Raw genomic sequence first — 23,431 nt, 5'->3', positions numbered from 1 at the left:
TTCTGGGTGGGTAGACTTCTTTTACTAAACCAGTCAGTTCTTTCAAAGTTGTATCCACCCAAGCATAGAAATGACATTTTCTTTTCTCTGCGTTATTTTAGGACTACAGTATATACAACATACAAAACATGTATCAATCAACTGTTTTCATTGTCAGTAGGGCATCTGGTCAACAGGCTATTAGTAGTTGAGTTTTGGGGGGAGTCCAAAGTGACACGCAGATTTCTGACTGCACACCATTGATGCCCTTAAGCCCTGAGTTGTTCAAGAGTCAACTGTATATTCTTTTTTTTATGTTTGTTTGTTTGTTTATTTATTTATTTATTTTTAACGTTTATTTATTTTTGAGACAGAGAGAGAGCATGAATGGGGGAAGGTCAGAGAGAGAGAGGGAGACACAGAATCCGAAACAGGCTCCAGGCTCTGAGCGGTCATCACAGAGCCCGACACGGGGCCTGAACTCACGGACCATGAGATCATGACCTGAGCCGAAGTCGAACGCTTAACTGACTGAGCCACCCAGGCGCCCCTTTATTTATTTATTTTTGAGAGAGAGAGAGAGAGAGAGAGAGACAGAGAGAATCCCAAGCAGACTCCACGATGCCAGCATAGAACCCATCTCGCGGGGCCTGAACTCACGAACCGTGATCATGACCTGAGCAGAGATCGAGGATGTTTAACTGACTGAGCCACCCAGGCAGCCCCGTTCGTATACTCTTTTATTTCGCAGTTCAGAGTCTCATGCTGTTTGACTTAGTCATTTTCTGTTCCAGAAAGTTTGTTCCCTGTGGTTCCAACTATTAGTCACATCTTCAAGAAACTTTACCCCGAGACACCTTTGTCTGGCCTCCCTGCTCGTCTCCCATCCCTCTTGCGTTGTAGACACTGCCCACAACAAACACGTCCACAAAATAGTTGCCAGGGTGGTGGCCACATTGCACGGGGAGGCCACACATCCTGGGAGTAAAAGAAGAGAAAGGTCAGAGGGAAAACATCTGGAAAGTGTCCTAACTATCTCAGCATACAAATAACTTAGAATGCAGACGATTTTTTTTTTAAATAAGATTCCCCGGAGGGTGACAAAGTTATTTAGGGATTGAGAACCCTGAATGAGCACAGCAGAGACGGGGGCCACAGTCACCCGTCACACCCTTAACACACAAGGTCTACCACCAGCGCCCCCAAAGCCAGGTTCAGGGCCAGGAAACAAGCTGCAGAGCTCCCACCTGGAGCACCTTGCTGTCCGTCCCTCCAGCCGAGGGTCCGGAGAGCTTGCGGTGAGAGAGGACGCAGCCCTGAACTCCCAGCCTGCACCGGGCTCAGTGGGCTCGTGCCAAGCCACTAGTGACATCCCTTTTGATGATCGCGACACATTGTTAGAGAGGATCGCTTTCCTACTTTATGAATGAGGAAACCGAGGCTTAGAGGAGCCAGGTTTACACAGGTAACAGGTGGGAGAGCAGTAACTTATACCAGACGATCGGCCGTCAGAGGACATGCTCCTGGCCTCTGTGCGCCTCCTGCTCCAAAACGAGGCGACTTCGACCCGAAGCCCTCATCCACCCTGCGCCTCCTGGCCTAGGTCAAGGCTGTCTGTTTGGGAGACGCCCGGTAAACATGAGCTTTGAGCCCAATGAGGCCCTCCTCCCGGGCTGGCCGGGACCCTGCAGGCTCCCGGGGTGTCGTTCCTGGAGCACACAGACAGTGAGGAACATGTTTGAAAACTCTGCAGCCTGACATTCTGCACGCTCCATTGTTCCACAACTGAGTGTTGGTGTTTATTAGTCGCATCTGACAAATTCCCCGGCAGCAGATGCTGCCTGCCCACGCACAGCTGCTCAGTCAAGTGTGAGCATCCCCTGGGCTTCCCGCACCCTCACTGCCACCCCGCAGGCTGCCCCTCTGTGCAGCAGCATGGGGCCCTCTGACCCCAAACCCACACGGCCACACGCCTCAGCCCTCACTTGCCCACCTGGTTTGCTTGAGGTCCTATTTCTGCCCCTCGTTTAGTTGCTGTCCCCAGCTATTTGCCACCGTTCCCCGTATGTCCCAGACGTTTGCCCTGTGGCTGCAAGCCCCCACCCCCACCCTTAGAAGGATACTTTCTACTCTCCTGAGGCCAGGCTTGGCCATGTGACCTGTTTGGGCCACGAGCGATGGGACATCAGACCCCCAGGGCTCAGAGCCACGATGGGGCTCCCCCACTGCTGGGCCATTAGAAGCCAGAGCTCAGGTCAGCCTGTGGGGGGGGGGGGGGTAGGAGGTGGGAGCCACTGGCTCTTGGACACTTTGTCATTACAGTGTGACCTGTCAGGGAAACCAGGAGGAGTGAAAGTACCCAGAAGCTGTCCCTAGTCTCAGTCGGCGAGGCGTAAGCATTGACCTAAGGATGATGTGTTCACATAAACGGCAGCTGCTGGTCGCTGCCTCCCTGGACCTGTTCCTGCACAAGCTGCCCCTCCTCGGACGCCTCCCCACCTGCCTTTTTGATGTCCTGTGGGAGCCGTGGCTCACCCGCAGGCTCCTCCTCCCCACGCCCTCGTGCGGAGGCCCCCGTGGCTGTCACGTGGCCGCAGGCCAGCTTCCAGAAAGCCCGAGCATCCACGTCCGTCTGCAGGGACGAACCCGCTTCTCCCCCCCGCCGCCCCGCACCCCCTGGGCGAGCGTCCCTTCCCCAGTCTCACTAGGGCCACAGAGCCTCCACCTCTGGTCACCACGGGTACGGCGGGGCCCCTGGTAGCCGGTTCCCACACCTGACTCGTCCTGACCCCGTTCCCCCCCCCCCCCACCATGCGGCGCCAGACCCCCCACCCCCCACCCCGGGGAAGGGGTCGGTGCGGGGCGAGAAGCAGACATCACGGAACAGCCACATACATATTTTATCCAAACAGCCCGCACACGGTGGCCTTTAAAGTCGACTTCACGGTGCGGGACAGGAAGGGACACGAGGCCGGACGGCACCCAGGCCGAAGCGGAAACCTCCTCCGCAAGGAGCACGAGCGGGTGGAGAGCGAGCGGCCGGGCCGGAGGCGTGTCCCGGAGGCGAGGCGCCGGGGGGGGGGGGGGGGGGGGGGGGGGGGGGGGGGGGGGCTGCGTGTCTGCGAGGCCGAAGGAGCTTCCGGGCGTCAGGGGACGTTTCTGCCGAGCTGGGGGCGTGTCTGCCCGGCCGGGGGCGTGTCCTGGAGGCGGGGCTTCGGGGGCGGGTCTGCCCGGCCGGGGGCGTGCCCGCCTACGAGGGCGTGTCCGGGGCCGGGGGCCCAGAAGCGGAAAGGCGCACTTCCCGGCGGCGACTGGGCTGCGGCGACCGCGAAGTGGCGGCGGGGGGGTCGCGGTGCAGCCCTGGCAGAGACGCGTGCGCGGCTGGGGGACTCAGGTGAGGCGGCTCCCCGGGCTGGGGTCGGCGGGCTCGGGGGCCGAGGCCTACGCCGGACGGCGGGCTGGGGGCCCCCTCGGGACGGCGGACGCGGCCTGCAGCCGGTCAGAGGTGGGCGGGCTTCAGGAATTCTGCCCGTTTGCAGGGAGACGCAGGGCCCGGCGCCGGACGTTGTGTGTCTCCCCCCGGATTCGGGCAGGATGGAGCCTGCAGCCGCTCGCAGCCTGCTCCTGTGCGCCTTGTGCCTGGCGATGTGCCGCGTGGGCGGCGCGAGCAGGTGAGCCCCCTGCACGGCTGCGAGCGCCTGGTGCGGCCTCAGCCTGGCCCGCGCGGTGCCCCGGGGCGTGGGGTCGGCGTCGCGGCCCTTGCGGGTGCAGGTGCGGGCGGGAGCGGCGCGTCGGGGATTGTCGACGCGCATTTAGGTTAGGTTCCAGTAGTATCTGGGAAGTGCTGGTTCTTCCTCTTTTCAGGTTGACGGACAGTGATGGTTCTGTTTCTACGCTCGTGGCCAGCCTTAGGAGGAAGGCACTTTATGGTTCCACCCCCCCCCCCCCCTCCGGGCCGTCCCTGGCTTTCTGGTCTAAAATTTCAGCTCCCCTCCTCCCTGCTGACATGCCTGTTCTCTTCCTTACTTATATTCCTTTTTTTTTTTAATGTTTATTTCGAAAGAGAAACGGTGCTCAGATGAGCAGGGGAGGGACAGAGAGAGAGAGAGGGAGAATCCCAAGCAGGGTCAGCACTGTCAGCACAGAGCCCGACTTGGGCCTCGAACTCACGAACTGTGAGATCACGACCTGAGCAGAAACCGAGACTTGGACCCTCAACTGACTGAGCCATCCAGGCGCCCCTATATTCTTTGTTACTCATCACCATGGGGCACCACGTGTGTTTTCTTGGCTACCACCGTCACCGTCTCCCTCACTGGCATGTATGCTCCAAGAAAGCCCGGGACTTGGTCCCCTGCTCACAGCAATGCCTCTGTCCACAGGAGGGCCTGGGGACTTGTCCCTTGCTCCCGGTGGTGCCTGGCCTGTCACAATCACTCCGTGTTTGTTGAACGAACAATGGCGTGAATGGATAGATGAATTAATTTTTCTTTAGCTTTAAAACAGTTCTTGAAAAGTAAGTCCTTTGTCTTTTAACAGTGACAACCATGAGTGGAAAAAGCTAATTATGGTTCACCACTGGCCCATAACAGTGTGCAAGGTGAGTTTTCTGATCTCAACCCCCCCCCCCCCCGTTCCTCCGTGGAAGCCCCATGCAGAGTCGTTTACACGCATGTTTCCTCGTGAGCTGGCATGTCATTTCTGGCCATCTGTCGCTTACTCTTACTGAGGCTGCTCTCTCTGGTTTTGGTTTTCCGAACTTCGCACCGTACCGTGTCTTTCTGGCTCTGGTGCTGTTTCCGAGCTCCGGGTAGAGTGTTGGACGGGAGGAGAATGAACGGGGTTGCTGGTGACCAGCTTTGAGCTCTGCTGGAGACCTGGCTCTGCCCCCACACCCCCAGCAGGTCGGCCTTGTGAGCTTTGTAAGCCCCAGGTTCCGGTGGGAGGGGCCGCGTGTGGACAGCCCCAGTCTTAGGGAACACAGAAGGTTTGCCCCTGGGGCAGGGAACAAGGTCGTTTGGTGGGTGAGGCATTACTGTGACCCAATGTGGGTGTGTTCCTGGGCCCTGACTGTAAATATACCAGAAGTGCTTTCCTGCCTTGAGGCTTTATTTAGAACTGAGATTAAAACAAAACAAAACAAAAAAAAACCAACTCCTTGGGAAATGTCATTGTTAGGGAATTTCAATCCGGGGTGGCCTTGATGAGGGGACCTGTCATTACTCTGGCCGAAGCATCTTCCTGGGCAGTGGGGCTGTCTCTGGGCTCCTTCCCCGCATGAGTGACACGGGCATTGCAGGTGTGGCGACAGATGTGTCTTTCTCTCCCCAACCCTCCTCGGTGCTCTGCCCAGGCCCTCGGGCACACGCCGGGCACTGACCGGTACTTGCCGATGGTGGACAAAAGCCGCCCCAGCGCCCCCTTACAGGCTCGTCTGAGACACTGGACGTGGAGCCGGCAGAAGCCCTGGCTCCTGTGGCCAGTGGTGGTTTCCTGGGGGGCGAAACTGGGGGTTGGGAGAGGTGAGGTTCACGCCCCCTGCTCTGGTCCTGCCCTGGGTTGTCCTGCCCTTCTGCCCCCTCGGCGTGTGGCGGGTACCTTTCATGCCTCCGCAGGCCGGTCTCCTAAACCAGAGCCTCCCTCCTTTCCAGACCAACCTAGGACAGAAGCTTGCTCCCTGCCCAGGCGACCCCGAGAGGAAAGGCTTGAGAATCTGCGTGGTGCCTCGCCTGTCCTCGCTAGACACCCACACCCGCTTTTCATTGGCTTATTCCCTGCGGGGGCGACGGGCAGGACTCGGGTCTCGTCTGGTCTGACGGCCAGTGTAGTTCTAGACGGTCGGCTGTTTTGGAAAAACTCGACTTTAGCTAAACACTTTGGAGGTCCCGGGAGAGTATGCCACTGGGGTTTACCTCTGTGAACTTATCTTCATTGTCCCTTCCTCACCTTGGTGTCTTTGCTCTGGAATGTTCGCAGTTTCCATACGTGTAGCACTACCGCGTTCGGACCTGGAGCCTGAACACCCTTGAGTTTAGCTGGGTGTCGTCATCCCCACACGGGTACTTTTGGTTACACGTTACGAAAGTTATGGGCAAGTGAGTGCTTCCATCAGGCTGACTTAATCTGAGGACACGTTTAAAAAGAGGAAAGGCAAAGCAAAACTCAGGTTTTAGTTCTGTCGAGTAATTGTGTGAGATTGGACCCCTCCTTCCAGGACCAACACGCCCCCCCATGTAGGGCCGCACTGGAATCCTCCCCAGATCCCCTGGGGGCTGGTTTGTGTGGGCGCAGCCTATGGCTGGTGGTATATGTGAAAAGAAGGGAAAGATGCTACGTGTATCTAAATAAACAGTGAAACCGATTATTTGCTCTGTTTTCTCATGTCCTTTCTCTGCAGGAAGTTGGAAAGGACTGCAGAGACCCTCCGGACTACTGGACGATACACGGATTATGGCAAGCCCTTAGTGTGATTCCGATGTAAACAGGAAGGGGCGCCTGGGTGGCTCAGTCGGTTAAGCATCCCACTTCAGCCCAGGTCATGATCTCGCGGTTGCGTGAGTTCCAGCCCCGCGTCGGGCTCTGTGCTGACAGCTCGGAGCCTGGAGCCTGCTTCCGAGTCTGTGTCTCCCTCTCTCTCTGCCCCTCCTCCACTCAGGCCCTGACTCTGTCAAAAATGAATAAACATTTAAAAAATTAAAAAAAAAAAATTGAAACGGGAAAAAGAAGCTAGCCGACCTGAAAGTAGCTTGAGGCCGGTCCAAACGGTTACACTCGTGATTTTTGTTAGGAGTTTATTCGCTAGACCAAATCCTTATTTATGGCATCTTCAGTCTTTCTGAAATAACCCTGATTTTGTTGCTGTTCGGTTCTGTCTTGATAGAACAGTAACGATCTGGCTTAAACATGCATTTAGGGACTCTGGGCTTCCCTTTTAAGAAGGGAAATGGGCTTCCATTTTAAGACGACTAAGTGTAATTTCCTCATTTCGTCCTTCTTTTGGGGGCAATGAGTAGATATATAAAAGTAAATACACAAGTGTCCCACTCGTTTATTACACGTATCTACGTTGGCACCTGTCACAGTACCCAAATTCATTTTTCTGGTTTTGCCTGCGTTTTGTTTATCGTTTCCCTATTTGTGCATAATCTCGTGATGTTTAACCGCACACATCACTCTGCCCCGTCAAAGGGGTGCCTCATCCTGCCGCTCCCACGACAGGAGGGCCATGCTGGCCTTTGCTGGCACAGGCCTGCTCCTCAGGAACAGGGTTTTGTGGGAAGCAAATTAAACTGGGGACTGGGGCCCGGGCTCTGGCCCCTCCTTCGCCCCAGACTCACCAGTGACCCCGACACTCGTCTCCGGGACCTTGGCCTTCTTGGGTCCTGCTGATGTACCTGCCACTCTGCTTGTGGCTGGAAGGACGGTGCACAGCACTGCTCTCGTCCCCGTGGGGGCTGCACCGATTTCGGGTTGCTGGGCCAGCCCGTTGACCCTGGAGACACATCAGGGGTCGGAAATAGATTTGGGGGCCTTGGGAACTCATCTGAAGACAGGAAGTTGGCGTGTCCCGAAGTAGGCAGACAAAGGGAAGTCGGAGGGTACCCTCGCTTGGTGGTTTAAGAAATCATACTAGCCGATCCTGGGTCGTTGCCAGCCACTGCCTGAGCCCGTTATGTATGTCCTCATTCGCCCTCATCGCCATTGGAAGAGAGGGGAACTTGCCGGTCTGCCCAGCAGCAGGGGAGATTGTCAGAGGGCAGTTGACTTAGACCCCACCCTGACTCCAGAGCGCCCCCTACCGGGTTGTTCAGTTTGCTTCCTGTTTGCCTTTCTCCTGGACGATGTCTTTGAAAGACGCGCCACCGTGACCGCTGATACCTGAGCGTCTTTGTTAAGCGACTCGCACCATGTGACGGTTTCTCTTCCTTTGCTCTCTGCAGACCTTACTGGAAGTGTTTCCTCCTGCCTTTTGGAAGCCATCTCGACCGAGACTAATTTCTGTTGTTTTTAATTTTAATTTCGAGGCCCGACAAAGCGGAAGAGTGTAACAGATCGTGGCACTTTAACTTCCAAGAGATTAAGGTACAAACTTTTAGTCGTGTCGCTGCTGCAGAGCATTGGACTCAGTGAACTCTCTTCTCCGCAAGCGTGCCCTCAAGGTCATGTTTGAAAATGAGGACTCCCGAGCGTTATTCACCAAGATTGAACCCTTGGCACGTTGTTCGTATTTGCTGATAGCTAAGACAGTCCCACAAGTTAAATTCGAACTACGTGGTCTCCTCTGCCCTGGGCGCGAACCACTCCCAAGTGAACTGTACGAAGTGAAAGCAGACGTGAGCGGAGACGGCCCTGGCCGTCCCCTGCCAGCCCACGTTAGTCCCCGGTCCCCCGTGACTCCTGGTCGGCTTGCTGGGGTTAGCGTTTCTGGACAGCTCTGGCTCGGAGGACAGACACGGCACCACGCCTGTCCTTTCTGGCCGTGGCGGGTGGGTTTCTGAGTAGGGCCTGCCAGCAGGGAGGAAGGGTTGGGCCTTTCCAGCACAACCGCCCCTGTCACAGAATAGCCCAGAGAGTGGCTTTGGCGAGCCCTGCTCGTAGAAGGTCTCCGCTGCGTATGCTTACCCGCAGGGGCGCTTCCCTTTCCCCGCGGGATGCGGGCGACCCCCGGTGTGTGATCTAACTAGTACCTGGGTTTACAGGTCGCTGGGGCCTCCCCGAAAACGGGGTAGCATCAGGATGTGCTAAAACTAGGTTCCTTCCCGTGAAGATACGGCCCCCAAAAGGGCAAGGCAGTTAGTTCTAACAGATCGTTCTAACTGCTCTAGTCCAAAGGGTCTCCTCTGCTCCTCCTCCCTTCCTGTGAGGGACCTTCAGTCGCCTGAGCCTGGAGGCTGGGGTCTGAGGACCATCTGTAAGAATTATTAGTGTGCCCCAAAGCCTGGTCACGTCCCACTCTTCAGACATCCTTCCCGCACGCGGGTCAGCTCGCCCGATCCCGCGGGCTCGTTCGTGACTAGAGTCCCGTGGCCTGCACGTGGAAGTACGAGGTCACTGGTGCTGTGACGGCGCTGAGTGCCCAGAGCATTCAGGCCGCAGAGTGAACGTGACCCGCGTGTCCCAGCAGCCGCCCTGGCTGCCGGCTGGGCGGCGGGCGTGGGGGGACGAGGCAGGGGTGAAGAGCTGAGCGGGGAGAGGCTGTGGGAATGCACAGCAAGAGGGGAGCCCGGAAGTGGAATGAACAGGGCTGGGGGACTGGCTGGAGGGGAGCATCAGGCGGGACTCAGGACAGGAGCTTAGGCTGGTGTCGTCTCCTTCCTGACACGGGCCCGGCAGGGGACTGCGCTTCGGCGGGCAGCCTGTTGCGGGTGCAGTGCCCCAGAAACGTCCAGGTGGGTTACGTGTGTGTGCCAGCAGAGAGGTGTGGGCCGGGGAGGACCTTCGGTGTGACCAGCGCGCAGCTGGGGAATTCAGCACGGGGATGGGGAGGACAGCAGGAGCGAGCCTGGGGCAGCCGTAGGGTTAACAGAGAAGCAGGACAGAGAAAAGCAGGACAGAGAAGCAGGAGAGACGGGGCTTGTGAAGCAGCAGCCAGAAGGGGGGGGCGGGGGGGAGCCGGGGATGGGGGTTCGTGGAGGAGCGCTGGCGGGGTTCATCAAAGGAAGGCTGGAAGTACCCTCTGGAGGGAGCGGCCTGGGGGTCAAAGCGGGGAGGCGTTCAGGTCGGTGCCGGGGCACCTGCTCTGTCGCACACGGCCCAGGGCAGCGGTGGTCCCTGAGGAAAGCGGGCCGCTCCCCCCGCCCCCTCGGTGCTGGCAGGGACTGAAGCCAGAGTGTGGGGGGTGCAAGACAGGGACGGGGACACCGTGAGGGGGGCAGCTTCCTGGAAGACAGGGCTGGCTGGGGCCGGGGAGCGGGTGGGGGGGGCCCGGTGGTTCTGCGACTGGTGGGCAGAGTGAAGCCGTCCTGAGTTTGTTTCTACACGGTTTCACTTTATTTCTGGTCCCGGGGGTTTCTGGAAATTGGAACGTAAGCCCGAGCACCGTTCAATTTAGGGAAACTACAGTACGGGGGGCGCAGACTGCCCAGCCCACACGGAGCCTGTATTTTGTGTTGTCTCTTTTAACGAGTAGATGCTACTCTTTAGGGCAGTTTCAGAAACCTAAAGCAGGAAAATTGAGTGGAGACCAGACTGCCCACGCATGTGCCCCCAACACGCAGACCGTCGCGTGTTGTTAACGCCTTGTGTCGTGCGGGACCCTCGTTACGGTATCGGTGCCTCATCACTCGCAGAACTTAGGGTTCCCATTGGGTGCACGCTGTGTCACGTAGTTTTGGGGTCCTGACCCATGTGACGTGCGTCCACCGCTGTATCCTACGGGGCAGCCTCGCGCCCGGAGATCCCCTGTTCTCCACGTACTCACCCCTCCGTCCGCCAGCCCCTGACCCCAGCGACCCTTCCACCGTCTCCGATCTTCTGTCTTCTCCGGAGCGTCGCACGTTTGGAATCATTCAGCCTTTTCAGACTGGCTGCCTCCGCTCGGTTATTGCTTTGAAGGCTCCCCCGCGTCCCCTCCTGGCCGATGGCCGTGTCTCTTTAGAGCTGGGCAGTAGTGTTCCCTGTCTGCACGGCCACTTCACCCACTCACCTACGAGCGCTTGCGTTTTCAAACACACTTCTGTGATTAGTCAGGTTTCGTTTTCGTACGTGTCTTAAGAAATGTCTCCTGCAGAGTGAGGCAGAATCCTTTCATCTCTTCTAATGTATTAGTTTATCAAATTTGCCTGGTAGGTTTTGAGCTGTTAGGTCCTACACCGATTTTTTTTTTTCCCCCCGCACAGGACCTCCTGCCGGAAATGAAGATGTACTGGCCTGATGTGCTCCATCCGCTAAATCACAGCCATTTCTGGTAAGGGCAGCAGCCACTGAGTCCATAGCAGGATGCGGGGCCGGGGAGCACCGAGTGGGGCCGGGGGAGCACTGAGCAGGGCTGGGGAGCATCGAGTGGGGCTGCGGAGCACCGAGTGAGGCCTTGGAAGCACTGCGAGGAGCCGGGGGAGCACCGAGCAGGCCCGGGGAGCACCGAGTGGGGCTGGGGAGCACCAATTGGAGCCTTGGGAGCACTAAGCGGGGCTGGGAAGCACCAAGTGAGCCTTGGGAGCACTGAGCAGGGCTTTTCTTTGGCATGTTATCTTCAGGGCCCTTCTCCGGTGACTAAAACATGAGAGCAAGTGGAATTTACCTTTTAGGCTTGTGCTTCATCCGTATTTCATTCATCACTTTGTTTAGACTCTTCCTCTCCTGAGGTTTCACTAAACCCAGATAGGTATGTGCGTATCTAAGAGGCAGTCACTGCAACTCCCGCAGAGCGTGTTTCTTAAAGACGTTGTGCCGTTGTCCCGAGACACGTCGAGAAAAGAGAAGATGTGCCGACGAAGGTGGCTGTCTCATGCTCCGACTTAGGGAGGAGAGGGAGGTCCCACCTGTGGCTCAGTCCGTGGTCTGGCCCAGGACTGTCTTTTGAGTGTGGCGGGAGGTGAGCCAAGGAGAAGGACGCTGTGTTTAATTCAACATCGCTTCTTAAAGCATTGCTTTTGAAGAAGGTAAAATTAACATTCCTTTTATTTACATTAGGTTAACTGAAAACATTGATTTTCTGTCTCCCCCCTATGTGGCAACTCATGATTCACGTTACAGTTATTCAGATGTTGTCCAAAATGATTAATTCCGTTTGGAGATATTGTGGAGACTGTTCAGGAAAGGAATTCAATTTAGACAGAAGCTTTCTGCAACCACGTAGAGTGGTAGTGATGCCTGAACCCCCGCACCCCCTGTACCCCAGGCCCCTGTCCCCGTCCCCCTCCCCGGTGCCCCGGCTGAGATCTCACTCCAGGTGTGTGGCAGGGATGCGGCTTTAATGTACCCAGGTCTGTAGGTCGAAATCGTCTCTTTGGCGGAGAAAACCACTCAGTTTGGGGACGTGAATGGTGCAGGTCTCCAGGCGCGTGCTGCACAGCTGTGTTCTAGAAAACGGTTTCACGGTAGATAAAGTCGAGATGGAAACAGAGTGGAAAAAGTGCCCAGGCCTTCACATTGTACTGGGCAAATGACGGATCCGGGCTAAGTGTGCAAAATACACTTTTTCCACTTGTTCCAATGTTCTGGGACGGAATCAAGCAGAGTGCCGGGTGACTTAAAAATAAATCAACAGGTACGCGTAAAGAGGGCTGTCTGATTGGGGCCCTCGACCATTTAATCCGAATAACATGGGCAGAGCACACATGTAGTTTTGGGCTCTAATAAAGCCAAAATGATACTTTTTCAGGTTGGATAGTTAAACGGCACATTTGAAAACTTTGGTTCCAAGCCCAAAGGTAAACATCGTGCGCTAAGGGTATTTATGCTCCCCGGAGCTCCCGGGGACGGGGACACGCGGGGACTGACTGCACCACTCTGCGTCACTGCCTCCCGAGCGTGGCGTTCGGGTCACGGCTCCCCTGCTGCCCAAGTCGCCTCTCCTGTGTGAGCTTCGAGAGTGTCTGCCTCGGCTTTGTCATTGGGAGCCGGAGGCCGAGGAGGGCTCCTGGCGGAAAAGTGTCCTGTTTAGTCCCAGATGGGAGTTGGGGGTGCAGAGTTCGGGGCCTTGGTGTCACTGCCCCCTTGAGATAATCCTCTAAGATCAAGTCTATCAGTAAGATTAGCCCTATGAGAAATACCACGTACACAGTCCTCTGCAAAGTAGGATTTTTCTTTGGTTTCTGATGGTTTTTGATGCTTGTACGGAAAAGAACGAGGGCTGGGGTCGCCCAGTTAGGCGAGCGGCCTCACCGTGGGAGGTGTCCCTGGGCCTCGGCCGCCCGGAGGGGCACGTGCCTCCCGTCCCGCAGGAGGGCCAGGCAGCCCGGGAGGGCGGCCCCCACGTCCACTCACGGTGGTCACTTCCCAGTGGTGACTGACAACTCTGTGTGAGATGAAAGATGCCCGATTCCAAGTGACGTGGGATTAAATGTTGGAACCACGTTAACAATAATAGATTCTGATCCTTCAGCGGTATTGAGTTAAGCTTGATCCCAAAACAACAATGATTGACCTTCGCTGGGTATTTCTTACGAGCCAGGAGCCGTTTGGCCAGTGTGCTAGCCCTCTGCACTCGTCCCGCGTCGTCCCAGCTCCCTCCTGCACGGGCTTCAGAAAGAAACGTGCAGCCGGGAAGACCCTCCTTTTCTAGCCCATAGGACATGGGCAGCTGTCAGACGATTCATTCTGGAAGCTGCTCTAGACGAAGAAAGTTGTTCACACGTGTGTGTCTTTTCCCGCCGTCTCCGTGGTCTGGAGAGAGTCGCTGCTTGTAGCCCTGTGGTCACTCAGAGCCGCCTCCGTGGGGGATTTCACCAGCGGACGAGTGCACTTTGGACTGTGTTTTGTGAGCCGGCATACGACCCCCCTACGAGCGCCGGCGTGAACGCGGTTCGCTGAAACCTTACGAACTAATCACCGATGATCTAGAGGAAGCCCGACGCCGTCTTGTCCTTCCGCGCTGCGGGTGGCCGACACCCGAGCGGCCGCTGTCGTCCCCTGCGGGCGGCACACCTCCCATTTGCCGGGCGTCCGGATAGGGCCCTGCGCGTGGACTCTGGGCTTCCTGGCTGACTGGCCTCAGCGGGGCGCCTGGCTAGTCCCTCTGAGCCTCAGTTTCCCCATTTCTAAGCCAGTGGTGGTTTTGCAGAGTTGTGGGCACGAACGAGGAGTGTGAAAGCACCTCGCGGTTAAATCTGCAGCGAAGCCCGAGGAGTGGTTATCGATACGAAGGTTTCTCTGGGATACGTATTCGTGTTCGCCAGCAGCACCTGCTTAGTGGGCTGCCGTGTGAGGGTCTCTGGGCGGGGCTGATGGTGCAGGCGTGACGGGGTCTCATGGCCCTGGGGCCTCGGGTCCCCCTGCAGGGCAATCCGGAAGCACGCGTGTCGCACAGAAGGAACTTTACCCTCTTGTTTTGTGCAAGAAACGACGTGCGTGTCGAACGTCCTGTCCCAGGCGTGAACGTTTTCCTTGCGAATTTGTTTGATGACTTTTAACCCGATGGTTTTTGCGAAACTTCTCTCACAGGCAGCACGAGTGGGAGAAGCACGGCACGTGTGCGGCCCAGGTGGACACCCTCAACTCTCAGAAGAGATACTTCGAGGGAGGCCTGGACCTGTACCAGAGGCTGGCGCTTAACAGGTAGGGGACCCTCTGGGGCCTGGGCCTCGTGGGCGCCACCCTCCGCAGCCGGCTCTCCGGCCTGGGGATGAGCCTGGGACCGCGCCGTCCGGGGACTGAGGGCCCCTCTGGGCCCTAACGTCGTCGGACATGGAGTCGGCCTGAGGGAACCAGACCGACCGGGCGTGTGTCTCTCGGCCGGGATTTCCCAAGGAAGGATCTTGCGTTAACACGACAGTTTGTGTCGACTGCGCGTCACCAAGCGTTTGGGGCCCGGCTGTGGTGGCCCTGGAACAGGCAGGGCGGGGATGCGGGTGGGGCTCCTGACCCGGAATCCCACACCGCCTGCCCCGTGCCTGCGCTCCGGAGACCAGGGGAGGCTGGCTCATGGCCACCGATGTCCCTGCCGGGGACCGGGGACCCCCTTCTCCCGCCCACCAGGGCTCAGCCCGTCACCGAGAGATCGGGCGGGGAGGCTGGCCGGCCAGCATCTAGATGCTTCTGTGACCAAGTGTGCGAGGAATTCGTACTCTTCCTCACCTGAGTCATAATACACTTGTGACCTCATTTTCAAGGCCATGACAGGAAATTCTACCGTTTGCTTTGGTCAGAACAAGCCAGAATCCCGCCAGGCACCCGTGCCGACGCCTGTGTGTCAGCTCTGTAGGTCACGGTTGCCGAGAAGACGCGCAAGCCTCCGTCCGTTCCCTAGACGCCCGCTCTGCTTCCTCGGCGTGCAGGGGCGCCCGCAAGGGGAGTGTCCCGTCCCGCACAGCTGGTCCTCTGTTTCGCTGTCATCAGGGCTGTGCAGCCCCCGGGGTTCGGACGGGACCGGCCCAGTTCTGGAATGGGCAGGCGGTGCCTTTGCGGGGAACAGGATTGCAGGGGCACAGCCTGCAAACACGGCCTCAGAGCTTGTGCTTTTTTTTTTTTTGTTTTAATTTTGTTTTCACGTTTGTTTATTTTGAGAGAGAGAGACGGGGGAGGGGCGGAGAGAGGGAGAGAGAAAATCCCAAGCAGGCTCCCAGCTGTTCAGTGCAGAGCCCGACGTGGGGCTCGAACCCACGAACCATGAGATCATGACCTGAGCCAATGTCCAGACGCTCCTCTAACTGAGCCACCCAGGCGCCCCAGGTTTTGTATTACTTAACCCAATATATTCAGAATATTAATATTGCAACTTGAAAGAAATATTTAAAAATTTGCAAAGTTTTGTACTTCTAGAGCACAGAGGCTTTGAAATGTGTTTGGATAAACTGTGCATGGATAAGGCAAGGGCACGTTTATTTCTAGGGCCCTAAGGACCTTGCCCACTACCCCGTCCTGCCTGTTCCAGCAGAGATGCAGACGCTTGTTGGGGTCCTCTTTACAAAAACTGCCCTGTTGACGCGGCAGATAGTGTTGCCAGAATTCGCGGCCGGAGCAGGCGTGCCCTGGTCAGTCTGGTTTTCCTCGAGAAGCTTCCCTGGCCGTGTCAGCGTCCAGAGAGGCAGCCCAGGTCTCCGTGTCCGCTCTGTGTGATCGTGGCCCAGATGATCGGGGGGGGGGGGGGGGGGGGTGGAGGGGGGCGGCGGGGGCATGATGGGGGCTCGAGTGCTGGCTGGGGATTCTCAATCTGAGAATTGTTGATCTCCTGCTCCATAATTGAATGAGGGAGTTAGCCATGTGCTATTTTGACGGGATGGCTGGTCAAAACCGTGTGCTTTGGGAAATGAGTCGGGTCTGTGGGTATTTGAATGTATGTAAGGATTTGCTCAGGTGTGGTTTTTCCGGGAGAAGCCTGGGATCCCAAATCAGTTGCTAACTATCTTTTGAAAAGCCGTGGCCCGTAGGTGGTCCCGTGTGTGCCAACCCCCTGGCATCCTGCCCTCCGGAACGCCGTTGGGAAGGACCCCGTGCTCGAGAGCGAGCCGGATCGGCAGTGTGCGCTGAGGGTGAGGGGTGGTCGGGGAGCACGAGCGCTCTTTATTTGCTGTCCTTGCTCACAGGTTTATTGCCCAGGGTGTAGACGGCAAGTGCTTTCTGTGCCGAGTGTCTTAATTTTTGTTATGAAATAGGATGTTTGAGAAGAACAAGAAAGGAAAACGTACCGCACGATACAAGTAATCTTTCTACCTTTAAATTTTAGCATGCTCCAAAAGTTGGGAATAAAGCCGTCTATCAATTACTACCAGGTAAGTCTCACGTGGAGCCCCCTGACCCAGCACGGGGACTCCCGGCCGCGGCCCCGCGTCACTGCCTCCTGTGAGTGACACTGCGGTTCTGAAGTGACCCAGACAGGCCCCTCCTATTCCGCTATTAGGTTTCCGATAGATTTTATGTGAATTCTGCTTCCCTGTGCACGTTGAATGTAAACTGAAAACGGGTTACGCCCATGACCTTGAAGCACGGACTCGCGGTCCCCTGGTGAGAAGCGTGTTCTGGGCTCGCGCAGGGCAGGTGCCAGACGCGTTTGAGAAGCACATGCGGTTTTTGCGGTATTCTTTGTGAAGAAGAAGGCCCAAGAGTTGATTCTGTTGTCCTAGTAAAACGATAGTCGTGTAACCGCGACCACATCTTGCTGTCTGGGAAGCAGATACGGAAGCTAAGTGTCGTCCGCTCAGGACAACCCGTTTTCATAAACAGGCTCCTCCCGGCTCGCGGCCGCAGCCGTTCCTCCGCGGTCACCTGCGGTCGCCCACACGGCTCAGGGGTCGGACGGGGAGCGTCTGAGTGACCCCCGGAGCCTGAAGCGCTCACTCTGGGCCTTGGCAGAATAAGCTTGCTGACTCCCGCTTTGGAGGGCCTGTCTTCGCTATTTAAACTACTTCGGTCCCCGGGGGTTAACACAAAGATGTGAAGTGACTGGTTTCAGTGGCTCCTTGTCTCCAGCGTCATGGCTGCGTCCTGGGCCGCTTCGCAGGTCTCTTGACTGTGAAATTAACCGGCTCCCCTGCGCAGTTGGCTTCCTGCTCCCCTGTTCTCCTCCCTCCAGTGAGAGCGGGGGGTGGCAGGTGACCCTGCGGCGAGAGCGTCAGCTGCGCCTGCGAGAGGGTGTTTGCAGGGCCCCGTCGGTCCCCTGGGCTCCTTTCTGCCCAGAATGTGCCCATCGGGGAACTGATTTCAAGCACATACTGGCACCGAGGACAACAGACGTCGGAGGTCTGTGCTGCAGGCGCTTTGTTAGGTGGCAGAGGCAGCAGGTTGTGACCCAGACAGAAGTCCCCGGGCGGCGAAAGCTGATCTGACCGCACTTGGGAGGCTCTCAGCTTTTGCGCGCGGCACCCAGGCTCTGGGTGTGGACAGAAGAGCTGGGCGGGGGGAGGACGGAAACTGTGTGGGGCACCTGTGGGTGCCACTGGGTGGAGCCCAAGCAGGCGACAGCCCCTCCCCGGCACCTCCGAGCCTTGTCTGCGAGCCCTGCTGTCAGCTGTGCGCGTCAGCGACGTCTGCGTGGGGCAGAGCCATCATACCGCCCCTTGCCAAGGGTCATTTCTTTGCTTTTAATGTTTTTATGTATTTTTGAGACAGAGAGAGACAGAGCATGAGCAGGGGAGGGGCAGAGAGAGGGGGAGACACAGACTCTTTTTAATTTTTTTTTTCCAAGTGTCATTTCTAATGCACTGTGTGTCATTTCAGATTTCAGACATTAAAGACGCCCTTGCCAGCATATATGGAGTCATCCCGAAAGTCCAGTGCCTTCCACCAGAATCGGTCAGATATGCTACATGTTGTTGTCCTTTCTGTCTTTATCAAGGAGACAAGTTCAATTCTTTTGACGTCTTTGTGGTCACCACGGAGTTCCCAGGGCCAGAGCTGTGCGTGTGTGTGTTTGTGGGTGTGTGTGTGGGGGGGGGGGGGGTGGTTGTGCGTGCGCACAGGCACGTTCCGTGTCTGTTTTCACATCACGGATGGGACACACGTTCTCGGATGTTTCTAGCAGCGTTAGCTCCATTAGCCAAATCACGGAAGCAGCCCAAGCATCATCGACTGACGAGCGGATAAAGACGACGTAGTATCTATACGACGGAGTATCACGCAGCCACAAGACAGAGTGGAATCTTGCCGTGTGCAGGTGTACGATGCCACGTGAAACAAGTCAGTCAGGGAAAGACAAATATCACATGATTTCCAGTGAAATGCGGAATTTAGGAAACAAACGAGCAAAAGAAGAGAGGCGAGCCAAGAAACAGAGTGTTCGCTATAGAGGGCACACTGATGGTTACCAGAGGGGACAGTGGGGGGGTCACGGGTGGGGGTTAAGGGGGGCACTTGCTGTGATGAGCACCGGGTGACATACATTACTGTGAGTCACTCTGTCGCACAGCAGACGTCGATGTGACACCGTGTGTTAACCACCCGGGATTCTGTTCATACGTAAAGCGGGTTGTTCTTTGACGCCACACTAGGACGGGGTTTGTTTTCTCGAGACTTCGTCCCGGCAGAAGAGCACGCGCGTTCTGCAAGGGCTGCTGGGGGACAGGAGCAGGGAGGTGGGCGTCCGGAACGTTCGGAGTCAGAAAATTTCTCAGGGTTTACGTTGTCAGTTTCGGTCACGTCAGTCGTGGGTATTTGTCTCACAGGTGAATTGTAGTTTCTTCCGTCGGCTTTGGTAAAGACTTAAATCCTTTTACCAGGGTGCCAGGGACCCAGTTCTTGTACAAAACCACGCGTCCCGATGCCGTGACACACCCGCTGCGTGCACAGAGGTGTGCGTATCTGGGTCTAAGCGGTGTCCCTGCACACGGGGCTGCCGGGCCGGCACGGGGAGCGTCTGGGCGGTGAGCCGGGTGGCGGGCCCTGCGGCCCACTGCCCCGTCACCTTGGGTGGCGCCATTGGAGAGGGGCTCGTTCCTGGCGCCTGGAGCCCGGGTCTGCAGTCACCCCTTGTCTCTTCAGGGCCTGGGACTCGAACGCCATCGATGACCGTCTGAGTTCAGAATCGTTTTCCGTCTTTCCCTTTCCCTTCCTAGGGGGAGGAGGTGCAGACCATCGGCCAGATAGAGGTGTGCTTCACCAAGGGGCTGCAGCTACGCAACTGCACGGAGCCCGGGGAGCCCGAGGAGCCCGCGTCCCGCCGGCCCGGAGCGGGGGGCCCGGGGCTGGAGGTCTGTGAGGACGGCCCCGCCTTCTACCCCCCACCCGACGAGACCCGGAAACACTGAAAAGCGGGAGAGTCACAGACGGCCGCGTGTCTACAAGCAGCTCCAGAGCGGAAGCGTCTGTTCACGGCCGTCCCTCCCGGGAGCCTGTCTGTTTCGCCGTCTTCGCGGCCGGGAGCCGATCCGCAGGCCCCGCAGGGCCGGGTGCAGCGTGGGGACACGGAGGGGAGGCAATGGCTTAGGCCTGCGCCCGCTCTGCGGTTGGAATAAAGGATACAGATTTTCCTTGTTTCTCCCTTACTGAGCGCTTCGGCATCCGAGCCGAGGCGGGCGCCCTCGGAGTTCGGGCACCTGCCGGGGGCTCGGGAGGCCTCCCGCCCTCACGCCGGGATCAGGCCGACGATCCGACGTCAGGCCGGGTGTCTCCGCCAGCTGCCTTAGGGGGGCGCGTCTTGTTTCTCGGGGCCAGAGGGGGCAGGACACGTTCACCCGCGTCCCCCCCTCCCCCTCGATGGCCTTGCATGGGTGTGTCCCCTGAGGGCCTGGTGCTGGCAGGCGAGATGCTCTGAGGGGCCGCGGGGGACACTGAGTGCGCGACAAGGTGCCGGCCAGCGTGCCCGCCCCGTCGGTGCTCTGACCTGCAGACTGAAGACCGGTTCAAATCCTGCCTCGGTTCCTTTCTGTGACGAGGTAGCCCAGACACAGAAGTGTGGGGGCCACCGGCAAATCAGTCCTCAGAAGTACCGTGACGCGGGGTGGCCGCGAGGGCAGGGCTCCCCCCGTGGACACCGCGCCCCTCCGTTGGGTGCAGGACGAAATGGCTCTGCTGCTGGGCGGTCGGGGCCGCAGGCGCTGCCCAGACTCGCCACCTGGCGCATCTATGAACAGAGGACACGGAGGGCTCTGTGAAATGGGCTTCCCGAGCTTTGGGAACCCTCGACGCCGTTCCTCCTCGCTCTCGGCCCTTTTCACACGTGTTTGGCCGCGTGGGTTGAAATCCGACCCATCTATCTGTCCTGGTTCTTTTCCTTACCAAACACTTAAAATAGAATGTACTCGGTGCCGGGCATTGTGGTCGACCCTTCAGAACGTTGGCTTACTTGACCCTAAGACCACCCACATGTTCCGAACCTTGTCTATAACAGAAGCCCACCCCCCCCGAACTGAGTGGCCGTCAAAGGTGATGCTGTTCGGATAACTGATGCTTCCTCTCACGTCTTCTGATTATTGTTGGTGGCCAGGTGGGTGCGATCGATTCCAACAGCAAAAAGGTTTTTAATAAGATGCCGAGTTTCTCATTAGAGTCTAGTCTTGATTCTGTTTCCCTGCAGGGTGAATCTTTAAGGCTCTGTGCGTGTCCCCAGGGCCACCGTACAAAGGACCACAAACTGGGGGGCTTCAAACCACAGAAATGCCTTCTCGTGGTTCTGGAGGCCAGATACCTGAGCCCACGGTGTGGGCAGGGCCGCGCTTGCCATGAACGCTGGAGGGAGAGTCCTCCCGTGTGTCTTGTGGCTCCCGCCGGTCCTTGGCAAATGGACACATCATTCCAGCCCCTGCCTCTGTCTCCCCGTGGCTCCCCGCTGTGTGTGCCTGTCTCCATGTCAGATCCCCCTCTCCTCTCTCTGAGGAGGACACCAGACATCTTGGACAAAGGCCACCCCGACGACCTCATTTTAACTTGATTACATCTGCAAAGACCCTGTTCCAAATGAAGTCATATTCACAGGTCCTGGGGATGGGGACCCAAGACCCCTACCAACCGGACAAGGATGGGGACCCAAGACCCCAATGGACAACGCTGGTCTGGCTGCTGGTTTTTGGATTCTGTAGAGTAGGGCTTACACACTGTGACGCCATTACTCCAAAGAGGAGCCCACTGGAAAATGGTCCTCCTACAAAAACGAGGACCGTGGGAATTGTTGGACGGGAGGTCTCTGAAGGATCTCAGCACAGTTAAAACCATGCAGTAAAGTTGGCTGACTTGATCAGGGCTGCAGGGATTTGTTTGTTTGTTTTTTTTTTTTTAACAAGATTGAGGTTATCCTTTGTAACATTTGCCTTTCCGGCAACGCACAAAGACTACAAATGAGAAAGCACTTAATAGATTCTCAACAGGTACAGTTCAAGACGTGAATAGTTAATACCCAACCGGATGGGTCACTTTGATGTGGGAAACATAAGCAAAAGCAAAAATTAAATTTCCTTACAGTTTCCAGCTGTTTCCGTGAAACAGGCAGAGGGGCCTCTCTCTAGGAGCTCAGCTCCTAGATGATGATGACACTTTGCTGAGGGCAAGAGGTGACCTTAGCTTAACATTATCCCCCCCCCCCCCCGAAAATCCTCTGAGGATTTAGAAACATGTAGAAATTTCTTTGGAAACTTCCTTTATCTCTAGTCCCTCTAGATATATGTTGACTAACCCTAACCCTCATAGACATCTGAAGGGTCTCATGACTGAGTTCTTACTAAACAGTAATAAATGACATTTTCCTAACAATAGCGAGCCCCCTCAGGGTCCTGGAAATCTTGTTTCCAAAATTCCTTGAAAGCTTGAGCTGTCCCTAACCCCTCCCAACTTGAACGGATGTAATTGGCCACTCCCCGCAACCCCAGCGCATCCGGTCCTGTCCCGGTGCTATGAGAAAACCACCTTTTTGTACTGAAGATGTCTCAACAATTCTTTCTTAGCCATTCACAACAAACCCCAACATTTCCACATCAACGTTGGCATGAAGATTATTTTGACTTAAAAAGGCAATCAAGGGGCGCTTGGGTGGCTCAGTCAGTTGAGCGTCCGACTGTAGCTCAGATCACGATCTCCTGGTTTGTGAGTTCGAGCCCCACGTCAGGCTCTGTGCTGACAGCCCGGAGGCTGGAACCTGCTTTAGATTCTGTGTCTCCCTCTCTCTCTGCCCCTCCCCCCACTCCCCCAAAGGTAAACAGTTTTTTTTAAGTTAAAAAAAAAAACACACACACAAGATTCAGGGAAAGCTCTTTAAGTCCCCCTCAACGGTGGAAGAAAGAATTTAGACCGAGGCCCTGCTCCAGGAGGGCTCACAGTAAATAACCACAGTTCTACCATGAACTAGGGGTGTAGATGGGGAGCAGGAACCTAGCACAGCCGGTTTGATCCAAGTCCTCTGTGTCCCAACTGTCTGTGTGGCCACGAAAACATTTTTTTTTACCAAACATTTACTCTCGTACATCTCCTGTGAATGGAATTTCTTTCCTGGAAGTCCCAGACGCCTGCCCGCTTCTCCTTAGTTGAGAATGACATTTATACCTCGTTTGGCCTGTCTCTGGGATTTCTGTCCGTGTGGATTCCCCGTACGTACGCTATTAAATTTGATTTTCTCCCGTTAACCTGTCTCATGTCAATTTGATTCTTAGTTCAGTTAGAAGGACCTTTGAAGGGGACAAGAATGCTTGCTCCCGGACAGCTGACAGATGTATCAGTGAACTTCTGGAAGGCGGAGAAGGGCACAGACAGCCAGACCCTGGCAACGGATTGAGAGAGGACATGGTATTTACTCAGTTCCGTGGAGGTTTGCTAGGCTACGTCTCAGCGGATCATTCTGGGCCAGTTTCTCCTGGCACCCCGCGGGTCCTTTCCAATGTGTACATTCACATCGTTTATCTTTGGAATGTCTTCAAGGGATGTAATTGTAGAGGTGAGTTCTGTTACCTTGTTAAAGCTTTATTTTTCAGGGACACCGTGTGAACGCTGTGAAGTCTTAATCTGAAGGTGACCGCTAGAGCGAAAACACAAACCTTCCCAAGAACCAAGATGGATTTCTCGCAAAAAGGACACACCAAATAAGGACACATTAACGGTAACATAACCCCCGCAGTAATTGCCACATGATATAAATGACCCAGTTGAGACCACACATACCAGTTACATGAATACACGTGGGTGCACATCACTTACCCATTGAAAAAGAAGCTTTTTTAAATGGCTCGAAAGCAAAACCAAATTCCACAATATAAAGGAGACACGCCTGAAACAGCGATTCGAAAGGCAACAGGTAGAGAGGGACAGAGAGGGACCGGGCAAAGGGAGACGGTATTGGTGAAGTTTTGGGGTGATGGCGGCGGGGGGGGGGTGTGGGTGGGCGGTCTGGAGTTGATGGCCAAGAAAGAATTCTTGAGACATCTTTGGTGCAAAAAGG

The 23,431-nt window shown here is 56.4% G+C and overlaps 1 protein-coding gene and 1 long non-coding RNA gene across 3 annotated transcripts; both read left to right on the top strand.

Moving 5' to 3' along the window:
- The first annotated feature begins 3,259 nt into the window (after positions 1-3,259).
- Positions 3,260-19,541, top strand: RNASET2 (ribonuclease T2). 2 transcript variants are annotated; one of them, XM_042940285.1, is made up of 10 exons: positions 3,260-3,373; positions 3,519-3,650; positions 4,519-4,579; positions 6,377-6,432; positions 8,004-8,061; positions 10,818-10,885; positions 14,083-14,196; positions 16,304-16,349; positions 17,794-17,868; positions 19,128-19,541. In XM_042940285.1, exons 2-10 carry the CDS (start codon positions 3,574-3,576, stop codon positions 19,317-19,319), a joined length of 747 nt encoding a protein of 248 aa, XP_042796219.1. In that variant the 5' UTR covers positions 3,260-3,373; positions 3,519-3,573; the 3' UTR covers positions 19,320-19,541. The 2 variants fall into 2 exon arrangements, with proteins under 2 accessions (XP_042796219.1, XP_042796218.1); XM_042940284.1 differs by having other exon boundaries at positions 6,377-6,456.
- LOC122220598 lies at positions 4,589-6,341 on the top strand. Its single transcript, XR_006202948.1, has 2 exons — positions 4,589-5,501; positions 5,631-6,341. It is a non-coding gene; the product is annotated as an uncharacterized LOC122220598 (long non-coding RNA).
- Positions 19,542-23,431: the final 3,890 nt, after the last annotated feature.

Source organism: Panthera leo, chromosome B2, assembly GCF_018350215.1.
Source record: "Panthera leo isolate Ple1 chromosome B2, P.leo_Ple1_pat1.1, whole genome shotgun sequence".
Classification (NCBI taxonomy): domain Eukaryota; kingdom Metazoa; phylum Chordata; class Mammalia; order Carnivora; family Felidae; genus Panthera; species Panthera leo.
Note: the sequence above shows the minus strand (reverse complement) of the source record. Positions and strands in the feature narration are given on the sequence as shown.

Coding starts and splice junctions, on each gene's coding strand:
- RNASET2 (XM_042940284.1), top strand. CDS start 3,574: ATGGAGCCTGCAGCCGCTCGCAGCCTGCTCCTGTGCGCCTTGTGCCTG. Junction 8,062..10,817: donor TTAACTTCCAAGAGATTAAG/GTACAAACTTTT, acceptor CCCCCCGCACAG/GACCTCCTGCCGGAAATGAA. Junction 14,197..16,303: donor CAGAGGCTGGCGCTTAACAG/GTAGGGGACCCT, acceptor TTTAAATTTTAG/CATGCTCCAAAAGTTGGGAA.